The following is a 17,017-nucleotide window of genomic DNA, read 5'->3' as shown; positions in this document are numbered from 1 at the left end:
CTCCCGCCACGTCATCACATCATTCCGTTTTTTTTTTTTTCATGTGAAATTTCATAAATAGAAATATCTTATGCTACACATATATACATATCGTTTGGGAACATACAACGCGTTTTCTTTTTAACATTTCAGGCTGTGTATAAAAAACTTTGTTTTACTTTTTTTTTTCCTCTGCATATCCTCACACACTACTCTAAAGATCTTTGAAGGATTCATTTAACACTAACTTTTCGTTGCATGCAATCTCTTTTTTGTTACTTCAAACTTTACATAGCAACTTGTAACTTCTCTGGATCATTAGTTGGATTTAGGTGTAATATACATCATTAGGTGTATTTTGTCTCCTTTTTATACATATTGTTTTAGCAGTATATATTGGCAACTAGGCTTCATGTTATGACAAACTTATTATCTTTGGATTGAAAAAGGTAATCAATGACCAAAAACTTTGATTTAAAAAGTTCAAGTTAAGACTTTAGATGATAATTTATTAACAAAAATTATATGCTCAATATAGTTAAGTAGTTTAATAAGGTGAATCTTTTTATCTAGTCAATTCGACCAAAAAGGAAGTGGGTATCTCTCTATGGTTACTTTTGAAGTTCCCAAACGATGAAAACTATTCACATATGTAATAATGTATATAGACAGTAATAATTTACATTTAAAAATATCTTATATATATAAACTTATTTTTAGGCCTGGGTATTCGGGTATCCGATCGGATTCGGGTTAGGATGTTCGGATTTTCGGATTTTTGGATGTAGAGATATAAAACCCGATCGGGTATTTTCTAATATCGGGTCGGGTTCGGATCGGGTGTCTTCGGGTTCAGGTAATTTCGGGTTATTAAAAAAAAAAAAAAAAAAAAAAAAAAAAAAAAAAAAAAAAAAAAAAAAGTATCTGACTTGAAAAAAAAAAAAAAAAACTTTCTATCTTCCTCTTCTTGTCTCATTCTTCTTATCTCTCTTTTTCAACAAAAAAAACCCTAGATTTGTTTATCCATGGCAACTATTTCAAAAATTAAATCCTTCAAATTCCCTACCAAATCTAATATTTATAGCAAATTATATGATATGATTCATATTTATCTTCCAACCTCACTCACTCTTCAAACCCCACAAACTATATTTTTTTTTTATAAATTTGTTTGTCATATTTCTACTAAAATTGATCTGAGTAATAAAAAAATAAAACAATTATGGGTTCTATTGATTGAGAAAGAGAAAAATAAATCAATTTTAGAATACATAATTATATATATATATATATATATATAATTAACGTTTTCATACTATGACATAAAACTAAAGTGGCAAAATGGTTTATGATAAACTTGTAAATGCCTAAGGTACTGGGTTCAAACCCAATTAGATGCATTTTTGTATTTATTTCGAGTTAGTTCGGATATCCGAATTTCAAAGAAACTAAATCCGATCGGGTATTTAGTACTATCCGAATCCGAACCAAACTGCCTATTTCGGGTCAGGTTCGGGTTCGGGTTTCGGATTCCGTTAAAATGCCGAGACATACTTATTTTGGAGGTTATTCTTCAAGAAGATACATACACTTTCCTTATATTTTTGGTATGTCTCCACATTTTTCGTTGCATCAGAATGATTATGTGAATGCAAGGATGTATATACTGTATATATTTTTTCTATTTCAATATTAACAAAACAATTTTATTTCATACACACAATAAAAAGAAATTGAGAGCAAAAAAATGAAAACCAAGTAATTCACATTATTGGTGGGGTTACACTGTTTGTTGTGAATGTATTAAACTCATATGAAGTACTGAAAACTTATTATAACTATATTATCCTCAACTTTAATATTATATATCTCTCGATAATATGATAGTGTTGTGTGTGCGATATTAGGTCTATCAACAAAGTTTTTCTCCCAAAAACCTACCATCAAACCAGCAAATATCGTTGGGAATTCTAGCTAGTTGAGTTGCTTTTAGTAAGGATATTTGACATCCTTTAGCAATTAGCACAAAAAAGAAGTCCAAAATAAAACCAACAAATTAACCTTAATGCGAGGACAAAAAAAGAAGAACCTTAATGTTGATGATCAAGCATATCCATCAAGAGCTGGTGGGTGGTAATGGATGTTGCCACCTCTCTCTGTCTCTCTCTAAATCTTACTTGACTTCTTTATCCTCCTCTCTCTTCTCCCCCGAAGCTTTTGCAACAAATAAAGTCGCTCTCTCTCTCTCTCTCTAGGTTCAAAAGGACTCACAAGAGAGAGATGGTATGATTGAAAGGGAAAGAAAGAGAGAGAAAGAAAGAAAAATATAATAGATTATTAGGACACGATTGTCATCTTTTGATTTGTGTCTTGTGTGCTCTCTCTTTCTTTTCTTCCTCGATTGATCTTCTTTATATAACCCTACTCTCTTTCTCTTTTCCCATTCTTTCTATCATTTCCTCTCTCTCTCTCTCTCTCTCTCGGGATCTGACCTCTTTCCAGTAACCTATTCCCGAGGAGCACTGTCAAATCTTGTCCAGTCTTTGGTCTTTCAAGGATCTCTCTTTCTCTCTCTAGTCTTGTGGTGAAAGTGTCAATTCAAACTCTTCTGATAACAAGCACGAGAGTTTCAAAAAATTTTGTTAGAAGCTGTTCAAAAAGTTTCAGCTGGATCATCTAGAATTTCTTCAGGTAAACCCTAATTTTATGTCAACTTTTTTATTGAATCTCCGATATATCGTCCCCTTTACAAATAATTTTGGGTGTTTTTTCTTATATAGGTAAAAGTTTTTGCTTTAAGATCATCCTTGATCATCATCTTCATTAATCACCTTGATCATCATCATAATCATCATCATCATCTCATCATACTCATCAATGTTGCTGATATTACAAGCAAAGCAAAATATTATGTAAAAACCTAAATATTAATTTAATAAATAAACAAATAAGTAGATCGAGTTGGGGTTTTTTGGCTGAGATAATTAGAAGGTTTATTAAAATTCCATATATGAATCTAAAAGAGGAATCTCTTGAGATGGATAATCATTTCTAAGAGATTGTTCTTCTCTTCTTCTGATAATTACTGGTTGGTTACTTTTTTTTTTGGACAAACACTTGTTGGTTACTTATATGGGGAAAAAATCCGATACATGTTGTTATACAAGTGAAGCAATAAATAAGCAGAAATGAAAGTTGATTAATATAGTAATGTTTGTAATTCATGCATCTAATATAACAACTTAACTATCATCATATATACTTTATATTAAAAATAGTTCCGATAGTTAATTTACTGATTTAAGTTTTGGAAATTTCAGTTCTATACCATGAATCTAAATTATTCTTACAGAAACTAATTGGTCTTCACATATTTAGATAGTTAGATGTAACAAAAACTATTTCTTGTAACAAATAAATGGATAATGTACAATAGTTCTGTCGGTTTTTATTAACTAGCTATAAGATGATTAGATGCGTAGTTAATCATATGTTTATGTTGAAATAAACCAACACAGATAAATCACATTATGTGTAAGAAATGTAACTAGCTATAACATATTCTTCTTCTTCTTCTTTTTGACGTCAAGCGCTGTAACATTATCTTATGTTCGTATATTCATGATTATATAGGTTATCATCGACCAAGAAGACTAAAAGATGAACTCATTTTCCCACGTTCCTCCGGGATTTAGATTTCACCCAACTGACGAAGAACTTGTAGACTACTACCTGAGGAAAAAAGTCGCATCAAAGAGAATTGAAATCGATTTCATAAAAGACATTGATCTTTACAAGATTGAGCCATGGGATCTTCAAGGTTTTCTCAATCCCATCATCTTTATCCTTTGATCCTTAAATTCAAGTTCTTAATTAAGGAAAGTTTTTTAAAAGTGATTTATAATTATTTTGTGGAAATAGAGTTATGCAAAATTGGGCATGAAGAGCAGAGTGATTGGTACTTCTTTAGCCATAAAGACAAGAAGTATCCCACAGGGACTCGAACCAATAGAGCGACAAAAGCAGGGTTTTGGAAAGCCACGGGAAGAGATAAGGCTATATATTTGAGGCATAGTCTTATTGGTATGAGGAAAACACTTGTGTTTTACAAGGGAAGAGCCCCGAATGGACAGAAGTCCGATTGGATCATGCACGAATACCGCTTAGAAACCGATGAAAACGGAACTCCTCAGGTATTTATATATCAACCCTAAAATGTAACTTCTCTTTACAATTTATTTGGATCTTACGCTAAACAATCTCAAACTATGTATCATCTCCTAAAACTAATATAAGTGATCTCATTATATGATATTTGGGGTGTAGGAAGAAGGATGGGTTGTGTGTAGGGTTTTCAAGAAGAGACTGGCTGCTGTTAGACGAATGGGAGACTACGACTCATCACCTTCACATTGGTACGATGATCAACTTTCTTTTATGGCCTCCGAGCTCGAGACGAATGGTCAACGACGGATTCTCCCCAATCATCATCATCAGCAACAGCACGAGCACCAACAACATATGCCATATGGACTCAATGCATCTGCCTACGCTCTCAACAACCCTAACTTGCAATGCAAGCAAGAGCTAGAACTACACTACAACCACATGGTACAACAAAATCATCTTCTTGGTGAATCTCATTTATCATTCTTCCAACTTCCTCAGCTAGAAAGTCCTAAGATTCAACAAGATAACAGTAATTGCAACTCTCTTCCTTACGGAACAAGCAACACCAATAATAACTCGAGCCATAATGCTAACTTGCAGCAATCAAATATCGCGCATGAGGAACAACTAAATCAAGGGAATCAGAGCTTCAGCTCTCTATACATGAACAGCGGCAACGAGCAAGTGATGGACCAAGTCACTGACTGGAGAGTTCTCGATAAATTTGTTGCTTCTCAGCTCAGCAACGAGGAGGCCGCCACAACCTCTGCTTCTCTACAGAACAATGCCAAGGAAACAAGCAATGCTGAGTACCAAGTTGATGAAGAAAAAGATCCAAAAAGGGTTTCAGACATGGGAGAAGAATATGCAGCTTCTACTTCTTCTAGTTGTCAGATTGATCTATGGAAGTGAGCAGAAAGAATATTATCTCATATAAATGCATATAAACATATATATAATATACGTACACACAAACACAGTACTAATCAAGTGTAGGTGATGATGGTACAGATTTATGTTTGCTTTGATTCTTAATTACTACATTATTGAACTTATGTTATACGCATATATAGACATTGCGTATCTATGCATGTACTCAATATGATTAACCATATGTAAACTCTAATCTAAATGTAACTTCAATATTTTTTTTAATAACAATGGTCTCTTCCTATTATTTTAGTTTTTAGAGAATCGATCTATATATATATACTCAAATACTAACAAAAAAAAAGCTATATACATCAAATTTATCTATCTCATATTCTCTCTGTAATATATCCACATCTCAATTTGTTATTTTAGATGTGTTCACTTTTAATATAACAAATTTCAGATACTTGAATTTCATATATGTGGACAACTATGCATGAATTATGTATTTATTATATATGTACTATAGTAAAATACACACAATCTACACAGTTCATAAGCATATATATATGGCAAATTTAGAAAAATATAATAAACAAAATTAAAGTTGGACGAGCTAGCGACTTACCGGAGTTGTGTTCTTGAGAATAATTACTCCAAATGAAGCTTGAAGAGTATGTATAGCCATAAATAGTGAAAACGAAAGAAGGAGAAGAATGTGGCCTTGAAGGACATACATAAGTTTTAATGACATGTTGTTGGCTGGTGTCAAGATTATGTTATATAGAGACAAGCAGTGGAAAAAGAAAGAAGAACCTTTTTTTTCTTTCTTTCATCTGGTCACAAGAAAGAAGAAGCTAAAGCATGTACTTTCTCATGAAGAATTTTGTAATTATTGTGTTTGATTCAAGGTCGGCACAAAAAGAAACAGTAGATTATAATTTACTTGGATGTGAAACTTATTTTTTAAAATAAAATTACTGCGATACAATAGAATTTTGTAATTAAAGATTAAAACATGAATTAACTTAGACGACTAAATTCTATTCATCGATCATCGCACAATGCCTACAATTAATTCATCATATTTTGGAGTACTATGTTGCATATATATAGGACCCAATTAGTTCTTTAAAACCAGTTTGAACTTGTACATTTAACTCTAACGTATTCAACCCTTACAGGTAAACGAAGTATAGCTCCATCAACAACTAAACACTCCATCACTATTCGACAAGATATTTCACGAATGCCGTTCCATTTTTGTCGAATATTGGTTTTTCTTCAGAAAACAACTTTTTTTTTTCATTAGAAAAATATGATCGAAAATATTCCGCATTTAATTTAGTCCAAGGAACATAATGATTTGGGCGTGCTCTTTGGGGTTGACAAACACGGTCCAGAGAAGTTTGGATACTGGCCACAATTTCTTTTTATTACCGGCGAATATTATAAACAAAAACTAATAATTATCAAATCCTAAGAGTTAGATTAATCACCAATACTTGTCGATACCGACCTTGAATCCTGAGTTACAAACAATAGGGAGCGAAGGAGCATAATAGACAATAGCATGTGATGTATCATCATTAGTGTATTTATACCTTTTCATATAAGCCACAAATCCCAAGACCATATCATCTTTTGACACACTAATGATTACTCCCTTTCTTTTTTATTAGTTGTTGTTTAAGGTTGCTTCACACAAATTAAAAAGACCATTAATTTTATTGTTTTATTCCTTTTAAATATATTTTATAATTTTTTGATTGGTTAAAACATTAAAACAGTTAGATAAAATTGGAATATTTACAAAATATTTGCATTGGAAATCTAAAACGACAATTATTATTACACAAAATTTTAACTCTAGAAAGACAATTTATAAAAAACGGAGGGAGTATTTAACTAATTTTGAAGTAATTATTTTATTCAATTGCTAAGCTTGTGCTAAGTGCTAACCATTTGGAAGAATACTATCGAAAAAATTATGTGGTACTAAAAGTAACCAGTTATTTAAAAATACTGATCTGACAAAGTGGTAGGGGACGACCTAGGTAGAGACATTCACCGGTTAAACAGGCTTTTTTATATCTTTTGTCTTAACAGACAAAACTGATCATTTTCTCCTTTTCTTCAGTGTAATCTTCAACTTCTTTTTTTTCTTTCTTTCCAGTCATTTACAATTCAATACTCCTATAACATACGTTGCACAACATATAAAGATACAAATGCTATATCTGCATTGTAATCACGCATGACGTATTATAACATATTGGAACTACTTGGCATCACAGAGTCCGGTCTTTTCATCGCAGAATCCATCACGGCCGAGCAGACGTTGAGGTGGTGCACTGAGAAGAGGAGAAGAAGGCGAGCCATACGCGTTCCTCCGGCTATTTCCGCAGCCAAGGCTCTTCCTCGTGTCCACTCCGGTTAATGGGTTTGTCCCATTTGCGTATTTACACAGAGCCTTCACATAGAGATGAAAACGATTCGTCCATGGCTTTTTCAGCTTTTGATAATGGAAGCAATGGATAATATGTAATAATGTTGAGTAACAGCTAACAACGTTACCTGTTTTTGAAGAAGATCAATTACAGCGTCACTAAAATCCGCACCTTCGATTTTGGCACCACCGAGGTCACTTCTGGTTAGCACCGATCGGACCAGCACAGCATTTGTCAGATTTGCCTCATTTAGCACCTAAAATCGCCAGAGGAAATAATCGAGCTTTAACCTAAAGACAAACGAGCTCATATGCAAATGCAAGTATAAACTGTATAGTGTTTACCATGCGGTCCATCAATGTATCACTCAAATCAGCACCTGCCATTGAAATGCACAGCTTTCATAAACATGAACCACGCATTAAGATTAAGGTACATGAGAAGAATTATTGTGAATGAAAATTTTCCCTCAGTAAGTAGAAAGCCTTTCAAGAATTGGCTCAAGTAGTTACAGTGGCCAAAGAACTGTTTCTGTTCACAGATGCATGCCAGATTTTCGTGAGGCAAAAAGGTGGAATCAAATCAAGTACTCAATTCTCAGATGTCTAAGGCTAATTCAATATTGGAAAACTCTGACGTTGAATCTACTGGAGGGTGTCACTATGTACATGGTGAAGTTCTTGGAGAACGTTTTAAGGAATTGAAGATAGACATCTCCGGGTCCTAAATGCTCACATAAAGGTTGACATATCAAAGATGAAAGACCTACTCCAAATGGATCTAAGAATGTAACATATAGAGTAATTGTTACTGGATTCGAGACTATCTCAAATTACATGTGGACACAAAGAAAAGTGAGATTCAAGGAAGTTTAGTAAAAGGGTACATGTGAACAATAGACTATGATTTGTGGAAGTTGTTCTGTTTCATAATTCTAATACCATCAATCCATAATCATTGCAAAGGGAAGGTAAGTGGTAGCACAGTTGAGAGAGACTACTAACCTGAGAAGTTAGCTTTGTATGCAACTGCTTTTTCAAGATAAGCACCATTGAAGGTCGAACCACTGAAATCAGACTCTCTCATGTCTGCAGAAGTGAAGTTGGCTCTTCTGCAATAATCAGTAAAGCCATTACACACAATTAGAACAAAAATCTTGCTTCTTCAAGTAAAAACCTTGAGCATAAGTCAAAACTTTTATTCCTGATATCAAAGCTTTGAACTTTGTTGTGTTGATTCCAATCTCTATCACCAACCAAAGTCAAAAACTTTACCTGAAATTTTCATTGGAGTGAACTGTTTTGCTGCAAAAAAAATAGTGTTCATCTCAGCGAACTTTCACCATCAATGAACGAATGAAAATTCTCAAATGAACTTTTTAAGATAAGAACACAATATGATACCTGAGATCAGCAGAACCATACTGAGCAGCCGAGCCAATCCCGAACTCGCCACGAGTATCGGCCTCGAACTTGTTAAGCTCTGCCATAGCCGGTAGGCCAGAGCTCGAAGCGATAACCGCAGCCGCCATTGCTGCGGATAAGATCCTCTTCCACGTGTTTGATTCTTCTGCGCTGGAACAACAACCTTCCCTTTTCGGAAGAACAGTATTAAGTTTCTGAGCATCCGAAATTGAGAAAACAAGAAAAACATTGTGAGACTCCACGTTTGCTAGTGAGAAGTATTCGAGTCCTCACCTAGTGTTTGATGAATCTCTGATTTCTGAGTTTGAACGAGCATTAAGCTGTAGACGTCTCAATGGGTATCTCTGAAAATGGTACGGAGATCTTGAGACAGAAGATGAGGATCTTGAAATGTCAAGTGACTTCATAGGTAGAGGAGAGAGTGAAGAGAAAGCCATTGTTAAATCTCTAAACTTTTGCAAGAGTAGAACTCGAAATGTTACATTCAACTTTGTGGAAGAAGAGATGAATCTGGCACGTGTGACTGATATTTCCAACTTTATCCACTTTGCTTGGGTCAGGTGTGCACACGTAGGTCACTTTTGTTCTCCTGTTTTGTTCTTGACTTCTTGGTTTCAGAACTTCCCAAGTCTTGCATACAATTTCACTTAACTCTGGTCTGGCTTATGTCACACAACACAAAAGCAGAGGAAACAACAAAAGACCGGATCTTTTAGTTTGGTTTCAACAAAACTGTCAGCCATGTGGACTGACAAGGTCATAACTCATAACAATCGTTGTAGTCATAGAATTCAATAAAGCAAACTACATTAGAATGTGTAATACTCCTCAAGCTTGTCAGGATTAAAGTCAGGGTCTACAGATGCACCGTTCTTGAGCTTCTCTTGAAGCTCTAAACTCTTGGGAAGTATAATCTCAGCTCCTAGACCTTGCGTAGAGAAATACCTCTCTAACAATATCTGTAACATAAGAATTATCAAAAAACATAGTAGTTACAGTTTAAGAACTCAAAAGATCATCCTGCTCTCATCGCCTTACCACAGCAGCGTATGCGTCTGATCTGCTCTGTCTCTCACTCTTGCTGAGTCCCCTGGAAATCCGAATATAGAATGTTCAAACAACAACACACACACACACACAAAAAATTCAATCTTTTAAGGAGACACTAATGCTAAAACCAAAGAACAGAGAGACTAACATTACAATCATTCGGTCTGAAGCTTCTGATGTTGTCCCATGTTCATCAAATACATAAACTCTCCAACCCCTGACCAAAAAAGCAAAGAAATTTCGAATTTTTATTATATTACCACAATCTTAAGTGTGTGAGTGTGCTTCACCTCTCAGCTGCTTGAACAGCAAGACGTCCAGCAACTGAACGGATTTTGTTCGACTGAATCGTTTCTTTCCCATCAGAAGATCTCGGCAACCCAATTATGAATTCATCAACCTCCTCTTCTTCTGCTATTTCTAATAGCCTAGTCTCTAGCTTTTGTCCTCTCGATTTCAAAACCTAATCATATATACCTAATTCACATTCAATTCCACCAAACCGTAAACGCAACGAGAGCGAGAGAAGTTTCGAAGTTTACCGTGAGAGGTTTAACGGAGTAGCCTTTACTAATAGCGATTCCGGTTCGAGATAAACCTAAATCTACGCCCAGACTGAACCCACCTCTCCAGTTCTGGTCTGTTTCCCGGCGAACGGCATTAGGTGGGATTTCGTCAATTGACGTCGTTGCCCTCAACGCTAGAGTAAAATTACGGGTTCCAATGGGAGATAAACGATGAACGTGAGGGCTATTTACGTACTTTTGTGTTCTGAATGATATTGCTGTAGTGGAGAAACACTGAAGAGAACACATTGCAATAAGCAAAGAAGACGAACAGTCTCAGTCCCAGTCCCAGTCCCAGTCCCAGTCCCAGTCCCAGATGATGATGAAGCCAAAAAGACTCTGTTCTTGAAACCCTCTGACCTATCCCGAAGGTTTTGTTTATTTATTAAATAAAAAAACCGATTGAAGAAAAAAATCCAAAATTGTAAATTTGTAATAACGATGAGTGCCCCTTTTTCTTACATGATGAATGAGATCAAATTAAAATATTAATTAAACGGCTAAATTGAGAAGAGAACAAAAAGAAAAAGAAAAAAAAACATTATTTATTACAGATAAATCTAAAAAATGAGGTTGGGGAGGGAGTAAAAAATAATAAATCAGGTGCGGGTGAGAGCACGGACAGCTTCCTCAGAGTAAGGATGAATAAAAGCACTGTTCATTTGCCAGACTTTAAACGAGGCAGTAACAGTTGCATCAAGAGCGTTGTTGAACAAGAAGAGCTTCGCTGCTCCATAGATTGCTGTTGTTGGATATACTCTTGATGTTATACATGTTCTTCCACCTTGTCCGAATGCTTCTACTATTGAATGATCCACCTATATATATAACAAAAACATATAAATTCAATTCCATACTGTTTTGTATATTAATGAAAAGTATGATAATATCAAAGTATGCTTAAAAGTAAATTTACCAAAATTCTCATGGTCAGTTTCTCCCCTTTTAAAACTGGTACGACGCTACCGTATATTGGCTTGATGACATCGTTTGCAACAGATGACCTGTTGTCATAGTAAAATGTTGTTTTCATATATTATGGTTGGATATATAAAAATATTGTACTAGTTTATAAGGAATATATACCTGGAGGTGTCTGTGCAGAAGAAAGTTTTGAGTTTTGAATCTTTTCCTTTGGCTATATAGAAGTAAACTGGTGTTTGCTCGGACAAGCTCTCAGTGGCGAGAACAGAGAATCCGAATGGCCCTAAAGCATTACGGACGGTGGAGCCAGCTCCGTTTTTCTCGCAGCTGAATTCCTCAGCCTCAGCCACCACTGAAGCGTCTCCGAAGAATTTGTCGAGAGACTCTTTCTTGATTTCAAATTCTGCTTCGATGTCTAGTTGAGTCGCGGTACCTACATCGACAGGTACCACAGACCCGGGACTGAGTTCGAGATCGAATTTCTTGCTGCTTAGTCTAAGAGATTTGATTTCTTCCACCGGCGATTGAACCAAGTTCTTCCCTGTCTTTGTGTCGAGGGAAACGGTTCTTGGAATACCCTGATCATCATTGTATCAACAAAAATATCAGAAACTTGGGTTACAAGCAGCTATTACAAAGAAAAACCTAACTTTGACAACACATCATGTCAAGGAAACAAATCATACCTGAAGAGAAGACCAACCCTTTTGTACATCAGAAGCCTCACTATCAGATTCACCAATCCAACTCCACAAGATTCTTCTACCCTTGTTCTGGTCGTAAAATGTCTTTGAAGCATAGAACTTTCCGTAATCATATCTTAAACTGGAACTCATCCCAACATCAATAGTAGGATCATCCGGGATCCATGTTCCGTTTGATTCGAAATACGTTCCTACGGCATAATGGTCGAACCTTGTGTCGTCCATGCTAGCCTTCACGATGTGCTTCACATCCGGTCCGTTGACCGAAGTGTCAAGCCCATTTCTCGCGGTCTTAGACACCGGGTAAAAGTCAACGCACTCCCACATCCCTGTGTTGGGAACTCCGTGCAACAACGAGTCAAGTTTCTCGTATGTTTTAAAGTCGGTCGTGTCATACACAAGTGAAATTCCGGTCTTGTTGATCTTGGAACCGATGGTGATCCGCCATTTTCCTTCTGGTGTTTTCCACGCAGTCGTTGGGTCTCGGAAGTCCTTGGGGAGGATACCGGGAGGAGGTACTAGAACCGGATTTCCAGGGAACTTGACCCATTTCAACAAAAGTGGGTCGTTGAGGTCCTCAGGGTAGGCAAGGTTTTGCACCTAAAAACATTATATGAAGATCATTGATTAAATCATTAAACCTAATTTACATGTTCTATATCTAACATACCAAAAATCTGGCTATAAACGTATTAACTCTACTATTAGTCTACTATTAAAAAATTGACACTATCACATGATATGTTATATTGTTTCAGGAGTGTTATTTTTTTTTTTAATACATATATTGTTTTATCTTGTTCCGACAATTTAAGGAGTGAATGTAAGTTGGAACATTTTCGGGGTACATACCTGCACGGCTTTGTCGGTGGAACCGGTGTAGAGCATGACTATAGAGCCATCGGGGAGGATTGTGGCTGAGCCAGTCCAGACACCATTGGAGTCGTACCATTGATCAGCGACCATGGCTAAAGGCAAATGGACCCAATGGATTAGGTCCCTAGACACGGCATGGCCCCAAACAATGTCACCCCATACGGCTGCGTTTGGGTTATATTGGTAGAAGAAATGGTACCATCCCTTGTAGAACAATGGACCTGTACACAATGTAAAACATTTAATTTTACTAGGGTTAAAACGAGAATAACTCAGAAATATTGAGGACTTTAACAGTATATAAGAAAGTTTAAGGTACCAACTCGAAAGATAGCATAGTTTTGTCTACATAACATACCCCACTGGCTTTATTTAATTTGAGACAGTATCCAAACTTTGCATTCACAAGGAGCCCACTTTATACAATCAAGATTACTTTTCTATGGCAACCAATGATTTGTACATATCTTTATAGCATGTGGTAAATCCCACGTGGGTTACTACAAACTGGCAAAATAATGTTTTTAACTAAAATAAATTTGCAATTGGTTGTGAGGTAACTCTGTTCTGATTTTGTCTCCAAACATTTTTAACCTTTTTAGTTGTAAGGTACAACAAACTGGCAAAATAGAATTCAACCTAAATAATAATACTATTAAATTTTACAATTGGTTGTTAGGTAACTCTGTTCTGATTTTGTCTGTGAACTTTAACTTTTTAGTTGTTATATTTAATACTACATCTTATCTTGACTGACATTAACATTGATTACAACGTGAATTGTGTGATATGTTGTTCTGTGATCTACTACTTTTTGTCGCCTCCAATTATTTCTTTTTCATATTTTATTAAAAACATATATATACCAAAATTAACGGGATAAAGTAATTAGATTTCTTAAAACATGAATATTCAGAAGAAAACAAGAGGAAAGTAAACTTACCATTAGGATCTGCAGAAAGATAATCCCAAATTTTTCATTGAGCGGCAACACCATATTGGATCAAGGGAAACAAAACAAGAAACAAGAAAAATATTAGAGTTGTAATTTCCCTAAACACATTGATTTGAGCATCTCACTGGATTTGAATATTGCATAATTTAGAAATAAGAATATGAATGTAACATTATATCTCTCAGATTATGGAAAAACAAATAAACATGAAAAGGAAGAATGAATATTCTATGAATTTGTAACAAGATAAAAAAAGAGTATATAGTTTAATTTCTTTCTTCTTTTGCTCAAATTAAACAAATAATTAAAATCAATAATTTATTATTATGTGTGTTTTTTGTTTAATTTAAAAGAAATTGCGTACCGTTCATCCAGTTCTCCTCAGGCTGGAAATGAAACGCCGTTCGTTGCCATGACAACATACTGTTGTTCCATTCGAACGCCGGCGTGTTCCGACCACCGGAAAGTTTCCACAACCCATCATTGCTTTTCTCCGACACACCAGCAAGACGTGCACGTGACGACGACGTTGTCTTCTCTGTTTCGTCGATCGCATTCGCAGCTTCGTTGGATCTAGATCCGTCTTGTGTGGCGATAAGAGCGACGTAGAAGGCTATGAGCAAAAGCCCGAATGAGACGGCGAGGAGGCCTTTATATGGTCTTCTTCTCCGGGGATGTGTTTCCGGGTCGGATCTTGACCCGTCCGGTAATTTCGTGTACGGACATAATGGCTCTTCTTCTCTGGCGGAGATTGGCAAGAGAGCATCTGAGCTCGCCATTTTTTTTTTCGTTTTCGAGTTTTTTCTTTTTTCTTTTCTTGCTGAGATTTGATGACACGAGAAAGAGCAAATGTATTTATAACACCGAGAAAATGTATATTTATAAATAAAAAAAGATAGATTTTATTATTTATGTTTTCCTGCTTCGCTGGAAGAGAGAGAACTGGGTACAAATGTCAAAAGCAAAAAGAGTTTGGTCTCCAAATTAGAACTGTAAAAACAAAACAAAAAAAGCGTTTGGTCTGCATATTAGAACTGTAACAAAATAAAAGAGAGAGTTTGGTCTGCAAATTAGAACTGTAATTTTCTATTTGTACTAACGCCGCGTTATTTAGAATAAATCATTAATATAGTAAAAACTAAAAAAAAATGTTTTTAATTTTATGTATTTGTGCTATAGAATTTTTTACCATTCGTGTGCACAAAAAAAGAAGAAGATTCTTTTACGGATTAGATCAAGAACGTAAACTAGAAAAGTTTATTTTCATAAGGAAAGCAATTGTATTCGTCCTTATCGGCTTAATTAGTCTTTTGTTTGTTTGAATGGGGGATGAGTGTGACAATGATGTTTACATTGGATTGTCCACGTAGTTTCATACATATCCGTATATAGATAGTATTCAGAAGTTTTAGAATACCGACTTGGGTAGATGTAGTTCCTAATATGAATTTTCAGAATATGTGCATTGCATATAATATCTAATTTATCACACAAATTTAAATCCAGTAAATAATTATATATGATTAATGATACATGTATGAAACCAGGTCACTGAACACAATCCTATCATTATGCTGTTACTGATTCAACTGTTCTACTTTTCACTTCAAGATTTGGAGAGTAGTTCAGAAATGTGAGACTGGGACAGAGTAATTTAATTACAGTAAATGCTGAAGTTGGTTTCTGAATATGTTTGCTCAAGTTTAGTCATTGTCTATATTTGGTGTAATTATTTTTTTGTGCTCCCCGGCTCCCCCGTTGGATACTCCCCTTAAATTAAACCACTTTGATTAATTTATATCGTAATCATGGTAAATTTGGTAATTACATTAAGGCAAGCCAGTCCGAGTAAGGAGCAACGCATACGTCACATACACGCTATGCAACATATTGGGTTATAGGAAAAAGGGCATGAGAGGATTTGCTGTGTTATTTTTATAATACTATAACCTTTGCTGTGTCATTTAAACTAATTAACGAGAAAATAAAAGTTATTCAACTACATTTGGACCCCGGATATATAGTTTTATACTAGTTTGTATTAGTTTTATTGTTATCTAATTAATAACCCGAATACAAATGTTGTACGTAGTATGACATGTTTATTTCAGGAACCGAAGGCAAGAAACTAGGGGTTCATATCGGTTAGGTTTTTGGTGCATATATACCTCAATTCTTGTTACAAATTCATTCTTGTTACAAATTCCAGATAACTTTTTAGTACACTTAAATTTTTAAAATTATTCAAACGAATGATTCGATGCGTTTTAGTATATGTTGCAAAATGTTAAACTATCTCGAACAAGTAATCTTTATAACATATACGTACAAAATACATAACCTTTGAGTAATACATTACAAGTTAGGTAACCCATCTGAAAATGATAGCGTGAGTCAATAGTACACGAACATTTTTCTGTTTTTGACGTCCGTGTAATAGTGATATTACTTTTCAACGTTGAAGTAATAATAATTAATCTAGAAAGACTCGTGAAACACGAGAACATGACCGGCCACTTACTAGTTTAAATTTCCATAATAAAGTAAAACTCTTTGCCTAAATAATCAAATAAGTTAAAAACAAATAACTAAGTAATTCTTATGTATTTCGAGTTGATGATATTAAGAACTAGCTAGACTCCAAAGGTCTCAGATCTCAGATCTATAAAAACATGGGCTAATGAAATTTGTTTTTTGTTTATCTGGATTAATCAACAATAATTATTAGGTTCACTGGGAAAACTAGTAATGCAATCAAACTATACATCTAACCACTTGTTAGTTCGGCCAAGCACATGAATCATTTGTTTATATATATATAATACGTAATCTCAATCACAATTGTCTTGTCAGAACTAGTGTCCAATAATGATGAAAAGAAATGTACCAACGCCGATTTATACAAAATAATTAACAATTACTATTATACACGTGAAACCTCTTGTAGCCACATAGCAATTGCATGTGGAAGCGAAGGATTGGCCAACTAAGTAAAATGTGAAATTAATTATATAGTCTCTTAATTCTTATGGCATCCACTAACCAA

The 17,017-nt window shown here is 34.9% G+C and overlaps 4 protein-coding genes and 1 long non-coding RNA gene across 9 annotated transcripts; 1 reads left to right on the top strand and 4 right to left on the bottom strand.

Moving 5' to 3' along the window:
- The first annotated feature begins 2,339 nt into the window (after nucleotides 1-2,339).
- Nucleotides 2,340-5,326, top strand: LOC104771175 (NAC domain-containing protein 7). Of its 2 annotated transcripts, XM_010495677.3 has the most exons (5): nucleotides 2,340-2,670; nucleotides 3,613-3,799; nucleotides 3,901-4,172; nucleotides 4,306-4,590; nucleotides 4,750-5,326. In XM_010495677.3, exons 2-5 carry the CDS (start codon nucleotides 3,640-3,642, stop codon nucleotides 5,059-5,061), a joined length of 1,029 nt encoding a protein of 342 aa, XP_010493979.1. In that variant the 5' UTR covers nucleotides 2,340-2,670; nucleotides 3,613-3,639; the 3' UTR covers nucleotides 5,062-5,326. The 2 variants fall into 2 exon arrangements, with proteins under 2 accessions (XP_010493979.1, XP_010493962.1); XM_010495660.3 differs by having other exon boundaries at nucleotides 2,345-2,670; nucleotides 4,306-5,326.
- Nucleotides 4,154-5,786, bottom strand: LOC147946590 (uncharacterized). The gene is made up of 2 exons (XR_015588909.1): nucleotides 5,651-5,786; nucleotides 4,154-4,923 (listed from the first exon to the last, which is right to left on the bottom strand). It is a non-coding gene; the product is annotated as an uncharacterized LOC147946590 (long non-coding RNA).
- A 1,366-nt stretch (nucleotides 5,787-7,152) lies between these two features.
- Nucleotides 7,153-9,855, bottom strand: LOC104771138 (thylakoid lumenal protein TL20.3, chloroplastic). Of its 2 annotated transcripts, none has more exons than XM_010495616.3 (7): nucleotides 9,170-9,855; nucleotides 8,876-9,064; nucleotides 8,747-8,776; nucleotides 8,477-8,583; nucleotides 7,817-7,851; nucleotides 7,600-7,728; nucleotides 7,153-7,495 (listed from the first exon to the last, which is right to left on the bottom strand). In XM_010495616.3, exons 1-7 carry the CDS (start codon nucleotides 9,331-9,333, stop codon nucleotides 7,304-7,306), a joined length of 846 nt encoding a protein of 281 aa, XP_010493918.1. In that variant the 5' UTR covers nucleotides 9,334-9,855; the 3' UTR covers nucleotides 7,153-7,303. The 2 variants fall into 2 exon arrangements, with proteins under 2 accessions (XP_010493918.1, XP_010493923.1); XM_010495621.3 differs by having other exon boundaries at nucleotides 8,876-9,059.
- LOC104771153 (uncharacterized) lies at nucleotides 9,509-10,871 on the bottom strand. 2 transcript variants are annotated; one of them, XM_010495631.3, is made up of 6 exons: nucleotides 10,489-10,871; nucleotides 10,237-10,409; nucleotides 10,095-10,163; nucleotides 9,935-9,986; nucleotides 9,705-9,855; nucleotides 9,509-9,558 (listed from the first exon to the last, which is right to left on the bottom strand). In XM_010495631.3, the coding sequence occupies exons 1-5, from the start codon at nucleotides 10,759-10,761 to the stop codon at nucleotides 9,706-9,708; spliced, it is 717 nt and encodes a 238-aa protein (XP_010493933.1). In that variant the 5' UTR covers nucleotides 10,762-10,871; the 3' UTR covers nucleotides 9,509-9,558; nucleotide 9,705. The 2 variants fall into 2 exon arrangements, with proteins under 2 accessions (XP_010493933.1, XP_010493939.1); XM_010495637.3 differs by having other exon boundaries at nucleotides 9,509-9,554.
- Nucleotides 10,872-10,914: 43 nt separating this feature from the next.
- LOC104771169 (acid beta-fructofuranosidase 4, vacuolar) lies at nucleotides 10,915-15,035 on the bottom strand. Of its 2 annotated transcripts, none has more exons than XM_087499294.1 (6): nucleotides 14,336-15,035; nucleotides 12,993-13,237; nucleotides 12,123-12,740; nucleotides 11,599-12,014; nucleotides 11,429-11,516; nucleotides 10,915-11,330 (listed from the first exon to the last, which is right to left on the bottom strand). In XM_087499294.1, the coding sequence occupies exons 1-6, from the start codon at nucleotides 14,748-14,750 to the stop codon at nucleotides 11,112-11,114; spliced, it is 2,001 nt and encodes a 666-aa protein (XP_087355420.1). In that variant the 5' UTR covers nucleotides 14,751-15,035; the 3' UTR covers nucleotides 10,915-11,111. The 2 variants fall into 2 exon arrangements, with proteins under 2 accessions (XP_087355420.1, XP_087355423.1); XM_087499297.1 differs by having other exon boundaries at nucleotides 13,960-14,828.
- Nucleotides 15,036-17,017: the final 1,982 nt, after the last annotated feature.

Source organism: Camelina sativa, chromosome 3 (assembly GCF_030686135.1).
Source record: "Camelina sativa cultivar CO46 ecotype springtype chromosome 3, ASM3068613v1".
Taxonomy (NCBI): Eukaryota; Viridiplantae; Streptophyta; class Magnoliopsida; order Brassicales; family Brassicaceae; genus Camelina; species Camelina sativa.
Note: the sequence above shows the minus strand (reverse complement) of the source record. Positions and strands in the feature narration are given on the sequence as shown.